The 17,646-nt window shown below is 41.8% G+C and overlaps 1 protein-coding gene across 1 annotated transcript in view; it reads right to left on the reverse strand.

The window, feature by feature from the left end:
* snx29 (sorting nexin 29) overlaps nucleotides 1–17,646 on the reverse strand; it is a 136,172-nt gene that overhangs the window by 60,643 nt on the left and 57,883 nt on the right. The window contains exon 15 of the mRNA XM_061094615.1: nucleotides 4,473–4,579. Coding sequence (XP_060950598.1) covers nucleotides 4,473–4,579 — 107 coding nt within the window. The remainder of the gene's footprint in view (nucleotides 1–4,472; nucleotides 4,580–17,646) is intronic.

Below are 17,646 nucleotides of genomic sequence, written 5' to 3' on the forward strand. Positions count from 1 at the left end.
TTTACCCAACGCACACAACCCGTCCCGCCTTGTCTCTGCCACGGCTGAGAAGATAAGGAGGAATAAATAAATAGATAAAAGGAGAGAGGGGTGAGGGTAAGAAGCACGAAGAGGAGAGTAAGAGGGCGGCAGTGGAACATCCAGGAATTATCAAAGTGTAAAAATAAAACACTTCCTCCACAAGTCACTGGCGTGTATCAGTTCATGGTTTTCATCAGTTTGGTTAAGTAACAGCACAAAGGTGGAAAAAAACTTAAATAAGAGATGATTTCAAATATAAACATATAACCGCTACACTTTACCCACTAAACCCTATGTCCCCTTTTTAAATCACATGATCTACGTTTCATAAAACAGGAGGATGAGACCTGCAGGGTGTAAGATCCATATTACACCTGAATGTACCAAGGTTCATGTCTTTTTTCATATCATTTACATTTGATCCGGTTAGTTTTGGTCCCACATTGCAATTTAGGAAAGAGAAGTTGTATATTTTACACATACCTGTCATAACCTTTGTAGGCTGCATCTACCTTTACTTGACATTGACATTGATTGGTTTGCAAACAGAAGCGCGTCAGATATCAGTGTTGACGATCCAGTGAGCAGTAGTGTTTACATTTGGACCAGTTCATTTTGGTGATTTTGATGCCAATGCAATATAATTATATTATTATTACAACCAGATATAAAAGACTTCAAGAGCTGAGTGAAAACCAAAACAGAGCATGTAAAGGAAGTGAGTATTTCACTTGAATTTATAGAGGATAGAAACACAAATGAATGCTGGTGGAAATAATTTAGTTTCAAGATTAACTTGATGCTTTGTTTAAACAATTCCAGTGCGCATTGCAAACCTGCCTGTTAGGACTGAGCTGTGATGATGCTGGTTGCAGATTCCTTCCTAAAACTTTAAAGGTGACCTGCAGTAATTGAGCCCAGGAGATTTCAGTTCACAGAATCCTGAAGCTGCACCTCCACTGCTGCAAAAAAAAATCTGTTGATGCCATTGTCGTTATCGTCAATTTCTTCCTCGGGATCCTCAACATTATACACGCCAAGTGTGAAGGCGATAAGAGAAGTGGTTCTTGAGATATATGAGTCACGTACAAACAGACAGAGATAGATGTTGGTGTGTTTTCAGTTGATTCTGCTCCCCTCAAGTGGCCAGAAGATCCGCTATGGGTATTTTATAACCTGATAATCATTGGATGTCAATGAAAGGGAAAAAGATATGGCCCGTGGATTCTCCTTTTTCAATCCAAATCAGTAAAATTACAGCTTTTATGAATTTCTATGCCTCATCAGTATCTAAAGCATGAGATGTGATGGCTTGAATGCGGTAATCAGTAGTTTCAGTGGAACCAGTGATATAGGGCTACATTCAGTGAAAGGCTGTGGCTGCACCGTGTCCTGCAAGGCACAAAACCAGTCACCTGCAGAGCTGCACTGTGGGTTTACAGAGAGGACACGGGGGGGAAGTTGTGTTCAATATCCCACCTCAGCAAACCCTAAAAATTCAGAAGCAACACAACACAAGTTCAAGGTGTCACAGTAGCCAGGGGGAGGATCTCAGTGCACAGTTCAGAACCTGACAGGACAGATGAACAAACAAGGACGCGGCAGGAAAAGAGCATCAAGCCATTTGAGACTTGGCTCAAACATAAACAATGTCAAAGTCGATAAAATGCATTAGCATCATTAAATTAAAACTGATGGGGGTCACAAACATCGGCGTATTTCCCAGGTTAATGAAGGCTGAGCCACTGGCCAATATTTATTTGTGTCTGGCAGGCCTGCATGTATCCAACAAGGCTTTAATGTGACATTTTCAAAAATCAATAACTTGTCGGGTCAGATTTTCCCTCAGCTGCTGGAGCGAGGCGGCGTGTTGACAGCTGCCTATGTATATCACACAATTTCTAAATCCTCATATCGGGATGAGGAGAATGAACATGGACACACACTCTCACACACACACACACACACACACACACACACACACACACACACACACACACACACACACACACACACACACACACACACACACACACACACACACACACACACACACACACACACACACACACACACACACACACACAGTAAAATAATGGTAATGGGCATGAATTACAGATAAATAACTTTACACACACCGACAATATTTATTATCATAATTATATATAAAAAGCTGCACTTTTCTCACTTCTGGGGTGCACAGGTCCCTGCTGAAATCTGATTGGCCCGTGAAGTTTCGCTGTCCTGTCAGTAATCTTTAAAACCAAACCAAAAATACTAACATTATATATAAGAGTTTGTTAAAGTTAATATAAAAGGCGATTTTTCTAAACTATTTTGAAGATCACAATGTGCTTGAACAAGGAACAGTTTTCAAAATATATTGGGTGATGTGTGGATGTCGTTTGAAGCAAAGCTATAGAGCTATAGAGTGTGCACCTTACTCAATCAGATATGGTGTATGGATCATGGATATATAATTGTCCCCTTAATGGCCCCCGATTTAGAAAAATCCTAGATCCGCCACTGGTGAGCAATAATGACAACATCCTGCATGTCTCGTTGGCGGCACCTCTTTTCCTTTCTCTCTTCCAGCTGCAAACACTTCAACAGTTTACAATATTTCTGCCAACTGGACCACTTGTTTTATATCAGGGACAAAGACAAAAACACCTGTGTTCTATACGACAGCCGGATTTCAACAAAGCCATCACGGCCTGGCAGGCTGGTCCGGGACCGGAAGACAGCCTGCAGCGCGATTGTGTCCCCCCCCCGCCCTCCTCCAGGCTCACTGTGAAAACCCGCTCGAGATTGACAGCCAAGCAAATGAACAAATAAATAAGTAAACACCATTTAAAATGCATCGCACATACACATGCATGAATAAGTGAAAGTGTAGTTTGGCCGAACACAGGCAGAATTATTTTTTTATAAAAGAAATATAAAACCCAGCTGTAATAATTCATGTCGAGGCCCCCCCACACCTCGCTACACATTAGAATAAACACAAGGTGCCTTTATTGTGCTCCACCGCTGTAACTCTCTCTGGGAGCGCCGCTGCCTCATTGGTCAGTTTAATAGGAAACTGGACAGCGCTCCCATCATCGCTCATGCAGCTGGCAACAATAGGCCTGATGTCCAATTATTAGAGCGCTTCACCATGCACTGCAATCAATGTATTTGAGAAGAGCCTGCTCTGGCAACAATAGAACCAGAGCTTAAATCAATGCAACTGAAGAGTACAATTCTCTGCTTTATTCAGATTAAGTGGATCGGTGAGAATTTCATATTCCTCGCACGGTTCTCACAGGCCGAAAAACTCAATCTTGTTATCCTTTCTTTAACTTTTGCTTGTGAATGTGGCAAATGTACTAAACGCAAAGTTCTTGGCAACATTTGGGAAGTCATTAGCACATATAAATTCTATTACTGTCAACAAACACGACTATTGGCCCCAACACAGGTTTTCGTATCGTTTGGCAGCAGGTTGGACATGAACAGATATTTTAGAGAGGATATTTGCGTTTGTGCCACTGACAGATGACAGAGAAATATTTACTTTATCTTTTTCAGCAGAACAAACAAGACAACCCTGAATAGACTAAAGAGCAACGTGACTTGTGTGGTTGAAGTTTTGATGAATATTTATACATTTTTCTCCCTCTGATTTTCTTAAAAAGATGCACTGAAGGCTAAAAGAAAAGTGAAAGAAATGCAGTTGTGCTTCTTTGTTGAGAGTTACATGAAAAAACTGATGGTATTATTGTGTCTGTACTGTAGTGAGACTACCAACTGAAAGCAAGATGCCACTTAGCTTAGCTTAGCATAAAGAGTAAGGTGGGACAGCTAGCCTAGCTCTGTAAAGAACGTCTACCATTTTTTTATTAGGATCATCAATTAAAACTTGTTTAATTACTACTTACATAGAGTGTATATAAAGATGGACGACATAACAACTCCATACGGGAACCCAAAGGGTCTCAACCACCCCCTAGTGGCTGGCTGCAGTGTAGATCCTACATGTTAGTGGCACATGGACCGAACTAAAAAGTCAAAGATGGTTTCTGTCGTATCAGTGGAACCTCAATACCACGGTTACATCCCCCACTGCTGCTGCACAGACTCCGACATGCACAAGATGGCAGCTTTCATATCAGAGATATTTTGGCCTCATTTCTTGATAGTAGGAGGAAGTTGAGACGTGTCGTCCATCTTTATATACAATCTATTATTTACTTCATATTGAAAGTCAAAAGTAGAAGTCACAATTAATCAATATGTAAATAATAATACTCCCCACAATGTTGGAACTGATCCTTTCAGTGCTTTGGTTTGTGCTGGCAGGAGGAGCAAAGCCCACCGGTATATGAGACAAGTTTTGGAACACACAACTTTGGGTTAGTTATCAGAACTACTTCACAGTGAGGAACATAAAGAAAGATGGAACTCACCTCTATGAGTTTGCGTTCATAGCTGGCAGCGAGCTCCTCGATGTCGCCCATGGACTTATTCTGTGGCACAGGGGTCTGCTCCTCGCTTGATGGCAATATGGACATGGCTGAACCAGAAGGAGAGAGAGAGCACACAGTTACATTTAGACCTACAGCGTAACAGCAACCACCCACTTTTAAAACAGCTCTAAGTCCAGGAAAAACATTTCCCATTCATTTTCTCCTCAGAGGTTTCAGATAATCTTCATAAAAAGATGTTACGCCTGGGAGAGATGATTCAAACATTTATTTCAGAAGCAAAGAAATAATTGGAAAACAAACAAAAAAAAAGGCAAAGGTACGAGACCGTGTACATAATTATTTGAACAGTCACGAATCCCATAATCCCCTCTCCAATGACTGTCAGAGCTTTTGTATTTTGTATTTTGCATGTAGTACAGATACAATAACAGGTCACAAACACATCCTGTGCAGACAACTCTAGACAGTGGGGTTTGTGTAAGTCATGCATTGTGTTATCTTGTGTGTCGAGTTGTGACACCTGCAGCTGTTTGATGCTTTTGTTTTTCGCAGCGAGAGACAATCACACAGGGAGCAGCAGATCTATAATACTAATATACACATTACCAGCCAGGAAAGAGCCATAAATCCCCATTTGATTAAATCAATGTCAACACACTGAAGTGGACACGAGTCATGCGCGTCATAAAAAACACATAGCCACGCAAGGAAGGCCGCACAAAGCCGCTGAAAGACACACATTAGCACACAAATCCTCCAGGAAGCAGACTTCCTTGAAACGTACAATATAAAAAGCTGTAGCGCTCACATTTTTCTTTCTGAGAAAAACCTCTTTCCGTTCTGTCAAGATGATAAACTCTTCCCCCATCGTCGCCTCTTCTACTCTGACTTTGTGTTGAGACAAAGTTTATTGTTTCTTTGCAGCGCTGTAGCTCACTAATCAGCTGAAGTCACGATGAAGGAGCCTAAAGCGCTGCTTCTCAGCCCATGAAAATCAACTAATCTGGTTCCAACCTAAAAAAAAAACAACTTGCAAAACTAGGAAAGTGGAAGTTCTTCTGCTGCCACCATACACAGCCAACTCCTAGACAAACACACTGAGGCAAGGAGGAGGAAGAGAGACGGACAGAGGGGAGTGATATGAGCAGAGGAAGAGAAATTCAGCATGTCCGTCCGCAGCGCAGAGCTCAAATTAACTCGTGGTGATGGCTCATTGGGCAGAAGTTAAAGACAATACAGTGATGGGCTGAGAGGAGACAAAGGGTGAAGCCTGAGCAAGTGTCTGCATGTCTAGACAGAGCCAGGCGAGGCTCACTGTGTTTCCACACAGACAGCACCGTAGGAGGAAGAGCTACGGTGAATCACAGGCAGGTACAGGTACACAAAGAAAAACTCTTACAGAGCAGCATGGCACTCAGCTGGTTTGATGCTTTACTCTAGGGTAACATTTTATGAGAGGATAGGGGAAATCAGAGAAGCAAATAATAAAAAATAATGCACATTTGCAACAAATTTTCTATTAGCTCAGTGGAAATCATCATTGCGTTTGAGGGTTAGAGGAGATTTGTTCGAGGAGACACACTCATACAGTGAGAGAGAAAGGAGGACTAGAAGGATGCGTTCACACCAACAAGGATGTGAATCTTTGACACCATGAGATTTCACAAGCAAGTACAAAGTCAATGCATAGACGAAAACAGGCTTGAATTTCGATGTTCATGCGAAAAGCAGCAAGTAAACATAAATGATCCTCAGGCCCGACTTGAGCAGGTAACAAGACAACATGAACATATAGTGTCAACCTTAGGGGTGGGAATTGGCAAAAATGTGACGATTCAATAGTATTGCGATATTTGGGCCACGATTCAATAGTATTGCGATTCTGCGATATATTGCGATACTGCAAGTATTGCGATTCGATTCTGCGATATGTTGCGATTCATGTCCCCCATATTATTCAAAGGCATTACAAAAAATGAGGAAAATAAGACCGCTCAACTCACTTCAAATGTCACATTCAATTCTGTGAACAACATTGTCTTCTACACATTAACTGAAGTGCAAAAACTAAGAAAGGGTAGTGCAAAAACTTTGTCCTTGAACATTCAGGACACAGGACCTTTGTAATTATTTTCTGAACTGGAGACCTCTCACATGAACACTGAGCTCAATCATATAAATAAGAGTAACCTAGAGCTTCAATCAAATTGTTAGTATTTTCACATATTTTTTTAATATTGCAATACTTTGTGCTACAGTATCGATATAATCGCGGGCGCAAAATATCGCGATACTGAACAGAATCGATTTTTTCCCTCACCGCTAGTCAACATATGGATTGTATATGAGCTTAAAGTCTTTTTATCAAAACACATTTCTAAAGCCCTTTCCAGACTTTGCCTTTCACATATGAAGCAAGCGGCAGGTCAGATTGTCTGAGCCATATGCGTTTTTTGCAAAACAACAAGAAAACATCTGGAAGAGTCACGTGAGGGGTAGAGCCTGCAGTAGAGCAAACCTTAACCTAACCTTAACATGATCTTAAAAATGTCTTCCCCACCCACGTAATGGGGACTTCCTTTTTATCCCCACAAGGAGGAAAAGCCCCATAATGTGACGATGGAAACATATTGAGGTCCCAACAACATGAGTAATACCCGGAGCGCACATAAACAAACCAGACCATACACACGTATATAAAATTGTCTGTACGAATGCATACACACACACACACAGACACACACAGCTGCTGGGGAGAGATGCTCAGTTAGTTTTGTTATTACAGACCAGCTGTTTGTACAATTTCCCCGAGCCAGGAACATCTGTGTCTCTACTCCGAACCCATCCCCCCCCGCCACCCCGTTCGCCCACACACCCGGTGCACGCTGCATTATTAAGAGCCGATCAATGTGACAGCCAACACAAATCCAACTCCGGGGGGGGGGGGGGGGGGGGACATACTCAAAGGTGAGGAAAATTGGAATCACAAGAGCAAACATCAGCCATCCTCTGTGTTTGTGTTTGTATGTGTGTTTGTGTACTGTCCTTATGACATTGTTCCCATATATTCGTGTGTATATATATATATATTGTTATTTGTGTGTTTGTGTGTTCATGTGTATCTACAGGTTGCTGATGGAAGTGTAAAGTATAGTACAGAGCTTTTGATTGGCCGAGGATAAGCTTAGGGATTGTTTTGGCAGGAGCCAGGATCATGTGTTTTCTCTGTGTCTATGTGCATTAGTGCATGTGTGTGCATGTGTTATATAGAACGCCTCATCATTGTGGAGGTATATATATATATATATATATATGACCCAGGTTATGTATGACGCATCCAACAGCTGCAGAAAGATTTGCAGGTAATTTCATAAAACTGTTTATCGGAGTGTGCTAATGTGTGTGCATGTATATGTGTGTGTGTGAGAATGTGTGTTTGTGTCCCTTTCCCAGAAGTGAGCATCCCTGTGGTTTTCACCGAGCGTGTGTGCACCTCTAGAGACGTCTGTCTTATGATCTCAATGTGTGATATAATGAGCCAGGTTAGTGAGGTAGTCTACCGAGAGATCTCTCACACACACACACACACACACACACACACACACACACACACACACACACACACACACACACACACACACACACACACACACACACACACACACACACACACACACACACACACACACACACACACACACACACACACACACACACACACTTAAGCCGAGCATCATTCACGACAATAGTGCTGTGAAGCTTTACTTCTGCTTAAATTGCTGTGATGTTTCATGATTTCACTTGGAAATGTTGTTAAACAGTTTTTGGACACAAAGCCAGTCCATGTTTGACTGGGAACACGCTGGGGACAGACGCCACAGTTTGTTGAACAACTGAGACAAATAGTTTGTTATCCATGACTATTTTGAATTCACAAAATTTGTCTTGTGCTTAGTGATGTTTGTGTCTTGCAAACTTCTTTCTATTGGTATTATTGAATATTTTCTTCCATCTTGAGTGAGACTAAAACCATTGTGAACATACATAATTATTACATTTCCTTTCGATAATTTATTTGTTATGTTGCAAACAGCATGACACTATAACATGAGACTGAGAGTCACCATTTGTGTGATAGGTCAGAGACATTTTCCCGGAAGGGCTGCATGTGACGCAAATGTCATTTGCTCTAAACATTTGCTAGAGTTCATGACTGAAACCAGCTTAATAAGATATAGATCTTCAACAGTTGTTTACATTGTCTGTGATTTTTTCCCATGTTGTTGTTTTGCCTCATGAATGAAAATCAACTAATTCTTCACCACGGAGCAGATGGACATGACTGCTCGCTGCAGAACAAACTGCTGTCTGAAGCAGAGTCTCTGCCGGTCTTCTGGCCTTGGGGTGCTGAGGGCAAGCTGCTGAAAACTGTCTACAATCTGCAGGTCAGGAGTTCAACAGAAAAATAATTTACACCAGAACCAGAACGGCACGGGGTGAAAAAAATGAACACGCTGACACACTTCCTTGCTCTGGTGGCCTGCTGTTGCTGCCAGCTGGAATGTCAGGTCTGGAAACGAGAGGTGACAGCCTAATTGAGTTTGACCTTATTGAGAGCGTTAACAATAGCAGCAGGTTCATATTCAACCGACTCTGTAACACAGCAGATGGGGTGACATGAGCCTTCAATTAAAATACCACCTTTAGTTTTTATACCTTAAAATATCAGCTTTAAAATAATTGTGATGGTATAGAACCTTTATAATAGGAAGAATGGCATATCTGTCATTTCCACAGCGCCCCCAGGAGGCCTGGAAGAGAACCATGTCACTCTGGTGTACCGTGCTGGAACATTGCATTACATTTTCATTTTCATTTAGCTGACTCTTTTATCCAAAGCAACTTACAATAAGTGCATTCAACCATGAGGGTACATGCGACATTACTACAGCCTTCCTCCCACATCAACAACTAGATATGGAGCAGCAGCTAGCTTTAAGAGACAACTAGTTCGTCAGTCTCAGTGTGGAGGTCACGGCAGAGCCGAAACTAAAGAGGACATTGTCAGAGGAAATGAGAAAGTTTAAGAAACCGAACAAAAAGGAATATTGGAGAGTATTTCAATTGATGGTAAGAGCCGCAAGAGGCCAACGGCTGCAGGACAGATGCTGACCTGGTGTTGTTGTTGTTTTTGGACAAGTAAGTCTGCAATTCAGCTTGTTCTCTCCGTCTTTTTCTGTTCTGCTTGCTTGATTTTACGCTGCATCAGTGAAGGTTTACCAGAAGCAGGTAAACCAATTCCAATAGAGGTTTAGCAAAGTTAGCCAAACAATTCGATGTGATTGGACACACATCAAGCTTGGACATCAACTCCTTGCTGGCTGTGTTAGCTTTTATCTGACTTTAGTTTGTCATTCTCAGTGTGCACGTCATCAGCGTATTTCACTTGATGGCAAGAGGCCAATGGCTGCAGGACAGATGCCGACCTGGTGTTGTTGTTTTTGGACAAGTCACTAATTCAGCTTGTTTGTCTACAACTTGTTCTGTTCTGCTTGCTTGACTTTAGGCTGCATCAGTGAAGTGGTGGCTAGTTTACCGCCAGAAGCAGGTTAACCTATTTCAATAGAGGTTAAGCAAAGTTCGATGTGATTGGATACACATCAAGCTTGAACATCAACTCCTTGCCGGCTGTGTTAGCTTGTATCTGTTCAACCCGCAACAGTCAAGATGGTTCTTTGGAATCTGAGAGGCAGATTTTTTCCTCCGTTAGCTTGTCGATAAATAAATGCATACGAGTACAGCTGTGTGCTTTGGGAGGCTCGGGCCGAAACTTGTACATACGCATCCCACCTGTCTCACTCTGTGGCTTTAAACCAGGAAAAGCCTGAGAGTTCCCTCTCCAAATAGAAGCTTGGACTGGCCGATAGCAACGTCGGTGGCGGTTTTGAGAGGAAGCCGGAGGAGAGGCCGACACACTTGACTAATGCTGCTCCGTCCATTAGCAGTAAGGAGACGTGGCTCTGCACCGGCGACCCCGAGCACCCCGAGCACACAGCGGGCTGCAAGACAAACAAATGTCCATCCCTGCTGCAGCCGAGGCGCCGAGCGAGCCTGCTAAATAAAACATGCACTGGGCTCCCAGCACAATAGGACTAATGCGCAATCAAGTGAAGCGCTTCTTGTAATGCCGTAACAGCACAAACCCCCGGCTGCCTCTACTTCTGTGAAATTCGGGCTCCTGTGAATCTCGTCCTCCGTATCTTATCTTCCTATGAAATCGCTCCGTCCCTCCCAGATCCTGTGCTTTGTTCTTTCTGTTTTCGTGTGCCTCACTTTATTTCATCTCTTTTAACTAAAAACCATGTCCTCTTTTCGGTTGAGTCTTCTCTATATCGATTTCTCTCTTTTTTTTCTTCTTGTCTTAGTTGCATCTCTCTTCTTAACTACTTTACCTTTGAAATCTTCCTCAGTCCTTAACCACTCCTCCTCCTCATTGTCTTTCTCTCATCTCTCTCTTCTTTCATACATGTTTTCCCCCTTTATCAATCATTCATTGCCATTCAATTTCACTTGGCGGCGGACTGTGTAGTCCACTGATCCTGCATGTTGGGAACACCAGCTGCATTGCATATCAATGAAAACATGCATAACATTATTTCTCACACATGCACATACACACACACACAGTAACACACACACGTAAAGTGCCGCGCAGGCAGACCAACGTCAAAGCCAATTGAGGTTTAGGTTCATCTGTTTGTCATTATGAAACAACACCATCAAAAATGGGAACAGGAAAAACCTGTCATTGTGCTTTGCTCCACTGACAATAGCCTGCATCCCTCAAACAAAAAACACACACACACACACACACACACACACACACACACACACACACACACACACACACACACACACACACACACACACACACACACACACACACACACACACACACACACACACACACACACACACACACACACACACACACACACACACACACACAGTGTTGAATTATTCACACTGTAAGACCATACATTGGTGATGGGCTGGCTGGGGAGCAGGCAGGCAGCTGGCAGATTAATTAACAAGAGCTAATCAAAAGCAATCTTCTTTCATTTTCTAATCGTCCATAGTTCATTTCTTGCATGCCCCCTCCTCCAGATAACCAAGGCCTTTGTGTATCAGTCCATACGCCTGTATTGAGTGTGTGTGTGAGTGTGTGTGTGTGTATATGTGTGTATGGGGGGGGGCAGCTTTGTCCTGTTACACGGAACAAATAGCCGAGGATTTTCAGCCCCAGACGAGGCAGGAGGTGTGGAAATCTCTCTTCTCCTCGCTTTCATGGCTCCAATCCAGGAGCATCGGCCCTGCTGATCAGGAGTGGAGAACCACAGGTGTGTTGATCACACACACACACACTTTCACAAAAACACACAATCACGCACATGTTCCCTGAAACCTCCCCGACCTGTCTGACGTGCCATGAAAGGATGGGAACAGTGAGAGAACAGCGTCTCAATTCAGCGATTTAGTGATTTCACCTAAAGAAAGAATGAAAGAAGAAATGACGCAAGCAGAGTCTGAGAGCCTCTGACTCTCGTCTGAGTAAACTAACAAACAAATTGAATAGATTAACGTGAAATTACGCTGCACCATGCTCATGTTTTCAGTCAATTATCAACTCCCATAAGAATATACCGGCAGCATAGAGCAGGTACACACACAAAGACACACACACACACACACACTGAAGCCTATCATTTTTAACCATCTAGCTGTTTGTGTGTATGCCTCACTTTCGAGTTCTCTTTGAGCTTTTTCCTTTCGCCTGTTCTTAAAAGTCTCCAGAATAGCTCCAATCACATCAAACCACCTCCATCCAGCATCTATTACGACCAAACCACAGTCAGTTTGCAGCCCAGCATAAAAAAAAAGGTGAAAAGTGGTTGAAAGCAATTTTTTTTTTCCCGCCCGAGAGTATCCTTCCTTTTTTCCCTGCACCGCTCTCCAGGTCAAAGTACGTCACAGATGACTCTGACTAGGAACCTGAATCCTTTTTTGTCCTGCATGAAAATGAAAAAAAAAGACCTGATTCAACTCAACTGTGCTTTCTGATTGAAAACTGACCAGCTCCTGGAACACACTCTGTTATTTATGCGGTTGGCCACTTTGCCACCACAATGCATATAGGTTTATTTAGATCCGAGACGTCAGGATCTCACAGATCGGCACCAAATGTCACTTGTTCATTGAGATTACCACTCTACATTTTATACAATCTACACACCAGAAGTTTTTCACAAAAATCTCACCATTATTTCTTACAAGTACAGACACAAAACTTTCACATTCAGTGTCCAACTAACCTAACCCCAGTCTGCATTTCTTTGGACTGTAAAAGGAAGCTGGAGTACCCACGTAGACACAGGGAGAACACACAACTTCTTGCTTTGAGGGGATAGTGCACACAACAACTATTTCTGAACAAAAGTTTTACAAAAACTAAAAAAAGGACCTTGATCCACCCCATTAATCATATCCACTCCAAAGGTTAATGGGTTCCTCCTTGGCCCATGTCCCATCTTTTCAACAAGCAAAAAATAAAAAAGTTCAGTCGTTTTTCAGTAATCGTGTCAAACAAACCAATAACTATAATGACACTCATAGCGTGCATATACCTCAGTTAAAACCAATCCAGCTGCACCAAATTGCAAACTCATAGATATCAGCCTCCTAAATATGATACATGTTTTTCAATGGGGAAAAGACGCCTAATCTTGCAATGTTAAATAAAGTGAGAAAAAGATCATCCTGGATCCACCCTCTTAAAAGAATCCAGTCCAAAAAGTTGACGGGTTTCTCCTTTGGCCCACACCCCCACTCTTCTAACAAAGGTTTAGTGAAATCCCCTCAATAGTTTTTGCATAATCCAGACAGACAAACAGCCCTGACAACAGAGAGGAGGTAGAAATGTGAAGTTAAAAATCTGATCGTGGTAGATGGTGATAGCAGTTCTTAGTCAGGACATTTACCGCAGGCCTGGTGACGTACTAGGAGCAAAAGATGGTCATGACTCATGCAGAACACTTTTGTGTAGTCAAATATTTTTTTTTACACCAGTAATCAGATTCTGTTGATGATGAAGCTGTGAGAAAGGTCAATAACACATCGCTAGTAATAACAGACTCAGCAGTGGCAAGTTTGATATTCTTCTCGAGGCTATTTCAACAACCGAAGCTTATTAACCTTCTTTAATGCTGCATCTATCAATAATATTAAATCAATATGGGAAAACATTACAAGATGAATCCATTGAGAGAACCCCTGACTGTGCAGTTGCCTTCAGCTCGACAGACCCTTTTATCGTCTTCAATTAAATTATTTTATTGAGTCATCCCACATCACATTGCAACAAATAAACACTGATAAACCGCAGGTGTTTTCTCTCAGCAGTGAAATCAGGACCTACACACGTCAGATGGCTGGAAACACATCCCCGGATCAATGTTAACGTTGCCCTGTATTTTCTGAGTTTGAGAATGAGTCATTCCCCCCCCTGTGGCCAGGAATAATTACTCAACCCACATTTAAGGAGCAAAAAGGAAGAATTGCACCATCAATTAAAAATGCACAAACGCATATATTATTATTTTAATCATCCCTTTTCCCTAATTCCTTACCATGTACTAATTTTATCTTGTATTTAAGAATGTTTGGTGAAAATTTAAATATACTCGATGTTGTCGCCATGCAGACTAAATCCATTTGATTGTCATGCACTATTCATTTATATGATCGTCTAACATAGAAAATATATAAATAGTCAATGGGGAAGTAGCACGATTGCATTTTACAATTTCACCATTTGACTGAAGTCTGTTGGTACACATATCTTTTGCGATCAAAACCATGAATTTTTTCCCTTGCTTGCAAACTATCTGCAAAAGTATAGTATAAAGTATTCTTGTGCATGTATTGATATATTAATAGTCACATTTATATTCATATCATATTGGATACTAATGTGAATTTGTAACTACACATGCACACAGTTACACTATATTTAGTATACTGCTATTTATTTTATTTTTAGAGAATAGAAAATAAATAGCCATTTATTATTATTTATTTATTGTATACGACACCTCCCTATATACGTATAACAGTCTACACATCTATATCAATGTCCCTATGATCCATGAAGCACAACTACAGTAGACATTGTGATGCAACCATCCTGTGCCACTGCTCTTTACTCAACTGGGTCTCTCTACAAACAATATTTCTGTCTGCATTGAAAAATATATATCAGCTACATATTCTCTGTATTTTGATTTAATTCTATTACATTACATCCCCTGTTTATTCTGTTATATACTTTCACATGTTCGCTTGTTTACCTCATTCTGACTATCTGCTGCAGTAACAAGTGAATTTCCCCGGAGTGGGATCAATAATGTTAATAGTTTATTTTCTTATTTGTATAATATAACGTACTACATAGATATATACATACTATATAGAATAAGTATTTAGTAACAGTGGTGGGCAAAAGCTCTTCTCCTACAATAATTCATGTCTCCTTCAGGGATCAACAGAGAATCAGAAAATGAGTTTGTTTTATGTCCTCCAACATATACACCTCTAATAGCTGTAATGACCCAATTTATGACAGGATCAATATGGTTATTCCGACGCTCTTTTACGGCCTCAGACTATTAAATCTGATTATGTTCTAATGAGACATTCAGCCTGCAATTAAACTGCGACTCTAGTGAGAAACTGATCAAAATCAGCCGCCTCGTTGTTTGGACATTGTTTGAGTGTGCCTGTCACAGTGTCACCTGGTACGTTTCACCCATTACTTGCTCTTTTGTTGGTGTTTTTCATATGTGAGGCTTTTTCTGCTTTATTACACAGTTCAAATTATGCGAGAAACCTGTAAAGGAGACGATGCGGATGGCTTACGTCTCTGAACATATGTTTCGAGCATATGTTCTACGCTCGGTCCAAGTGAGCATCGCGTTTCCGAGCTGCCGCCAACAGATCTGCCCCATCTTGACCCACTCTGTGTGTTACCCTCGGCACAGTCGGCTCCTTTCTTGTAATTACTTGCATTATCTTCAGAGTCTCCATTTGCTCTATTCTCGTCTCCCGTTCTGCACTTTTGCTGTGACCCAGTTTCCCTGCGGCCATTATTAAAGTTTCATTTTATCATCTGCTCTAATCTGGAGTGCTCAGCCTTTGTTTAGCCCTCACACCTCTCAGCGCTACATGAGCATTCACAGAGAGCCACAAGCAGCGCGCGACAATGAAATCAATAAGGACATTATTGAAGTAGGGGGAATGGCGGCCGATCGATATATATATATATATTAGGAATTAGAAACTGTTGTCACCATAAACATAACCGTCCATCCCTTATCTGTTCTGTTTACCCTTTGATGGTTCCGGGGGGAGTTGGAGCAAATGCAAGGCAGGGGGCACCACCTTGAGAGGACGTGACATACAAGCTGCCTTCAGACATGCACTGAACTCTCGAGTTCCTCCATATTTTCTTCGGCGGAGGTGCATGTGTGAACACAAATATCAGAGTGAGACGCTCCGCAGCCTCCTAGTATAATGTCCATAGATATCCAGGAGAAGTCGATGTGTGAACACAGCAGGGGATCCATGTTGGATTCATTGCGAGTGAGTTGGGGGGGTTGATGACGCTTCTAACGCGCATCAGATGAAAAAATGACAAAAACTAATATCTCCCGGCGGAAAAACAAGGTTTCATACACGTACAAGACACGATGGATGTGTCAGGAGAGTTTTTGGTGATAAGTGCCGACACCCAGAAATCACATGATCTCCGCAGCGGAGTTAACGTGTGGCTTCCTTTCTCCGCCTGCTGCACACGGCTGCTCCACATCTCGCTTGAATGATGTGGAGGATTTGATGCTGTTGGGAATGCGTTTGTGCAGAGAACCTCCTGCTGCTTTGGGTATGTCTGAAGGACAGACTACGGGTAAACTCAGCAGCAAATTCTCTGGATTTTACCAGCAGGTCATGTCTGAAAACAACTCTAGAGACAAACAACCATTCCCACTCAAACCGACAGTCAATTTAAAGTCTTCAATGAACCTAAACCCCATCTGCATGTCTTTGGAAGAAGCTGGAGAACCTGGAGAAAACATGCAAATCCACACAGACAGACCCTGAGACCAGAATCCAAACTGGGAACCTTCTGGCTGTCAGGTTACACAATCAAACAATGGCATTTATCTTATAATTACAGAAACTTGCAATCTGGAGAACTGTTCATCCTGTCAGCTTCACAATATTAATGACCAATTTCACCAATTTCTTCAGTGGATTGGTTTGATAAAGATTTATAAGAAATGTTAAGAAATATAAATGTCTTAATTCTACAAGCTCATAATCTGAGAACAAAATTTTGATTATTTTGTGAACACGTCACTGTCACAAACGCACATCGCATGCAAACAAAGAGTAAAACTTGTGGACACAAACACACTCGCGTACAGAATCCAAAACAGCACAGCTCACTTTTCCAACTTGGCCGTGCAAAATCTCATTTCACAAAATTTAGAGCTGTGGAAGAACTTTTTTTCACTCAGTGCATATTTAGACCCTCGATGGCTTAAGTTTCCACAGGGGGAAACTCAGTTGTGTTAAAACTCCGTCTGCAGCAGAAAAATAAACCATTTTGCTATGGTGGTCCAGACTTTGTCATCATATTGAAAAGGGAGAGATGTCTTCTCTCTGCTGGCAGCTGGTTTACTTCACCTCAGCATAATGTGGAGTTCCAGGCACAAAGAAAAAAAGAAAAGGGAAGGTAAAAGGAAACTGTATGATTTAGCCTTTGTTAAGATTTTTTCTGGCAGGAAAAGATAACGATTTAATTTTAACAGCAATAAAACAAACTGCAACTTTCCAACTTGCCAGGTTACTCCACTCATATCCAGCTTCCCTGCATGATATGATTGTACCGCTACGATAAAAAGACTCGGGAGGAAAGACACACTGTGGGGGGCGACGTAATTGAATTTATGTTTTTATAAGTCTCCACCTTGAGCACAGCAGGCCCAGCCCTATTCAACAAACAGGTTAGTGCAGCAGCTTCTAGAGAATGACTATC

Source organism: Limanda limanda, chromosome 21 (genome assembly GCF_963576545.1).
Source record: "Limanda limanda chromosome 21, fLimLim1.1, whole genome shotgun sequence".
NCBI lineage: Eukaryota > Metazoa > Chordata > Actinopteri > Pleuronectiformes > Pleuronectidae > Limanda > Limanda limanda.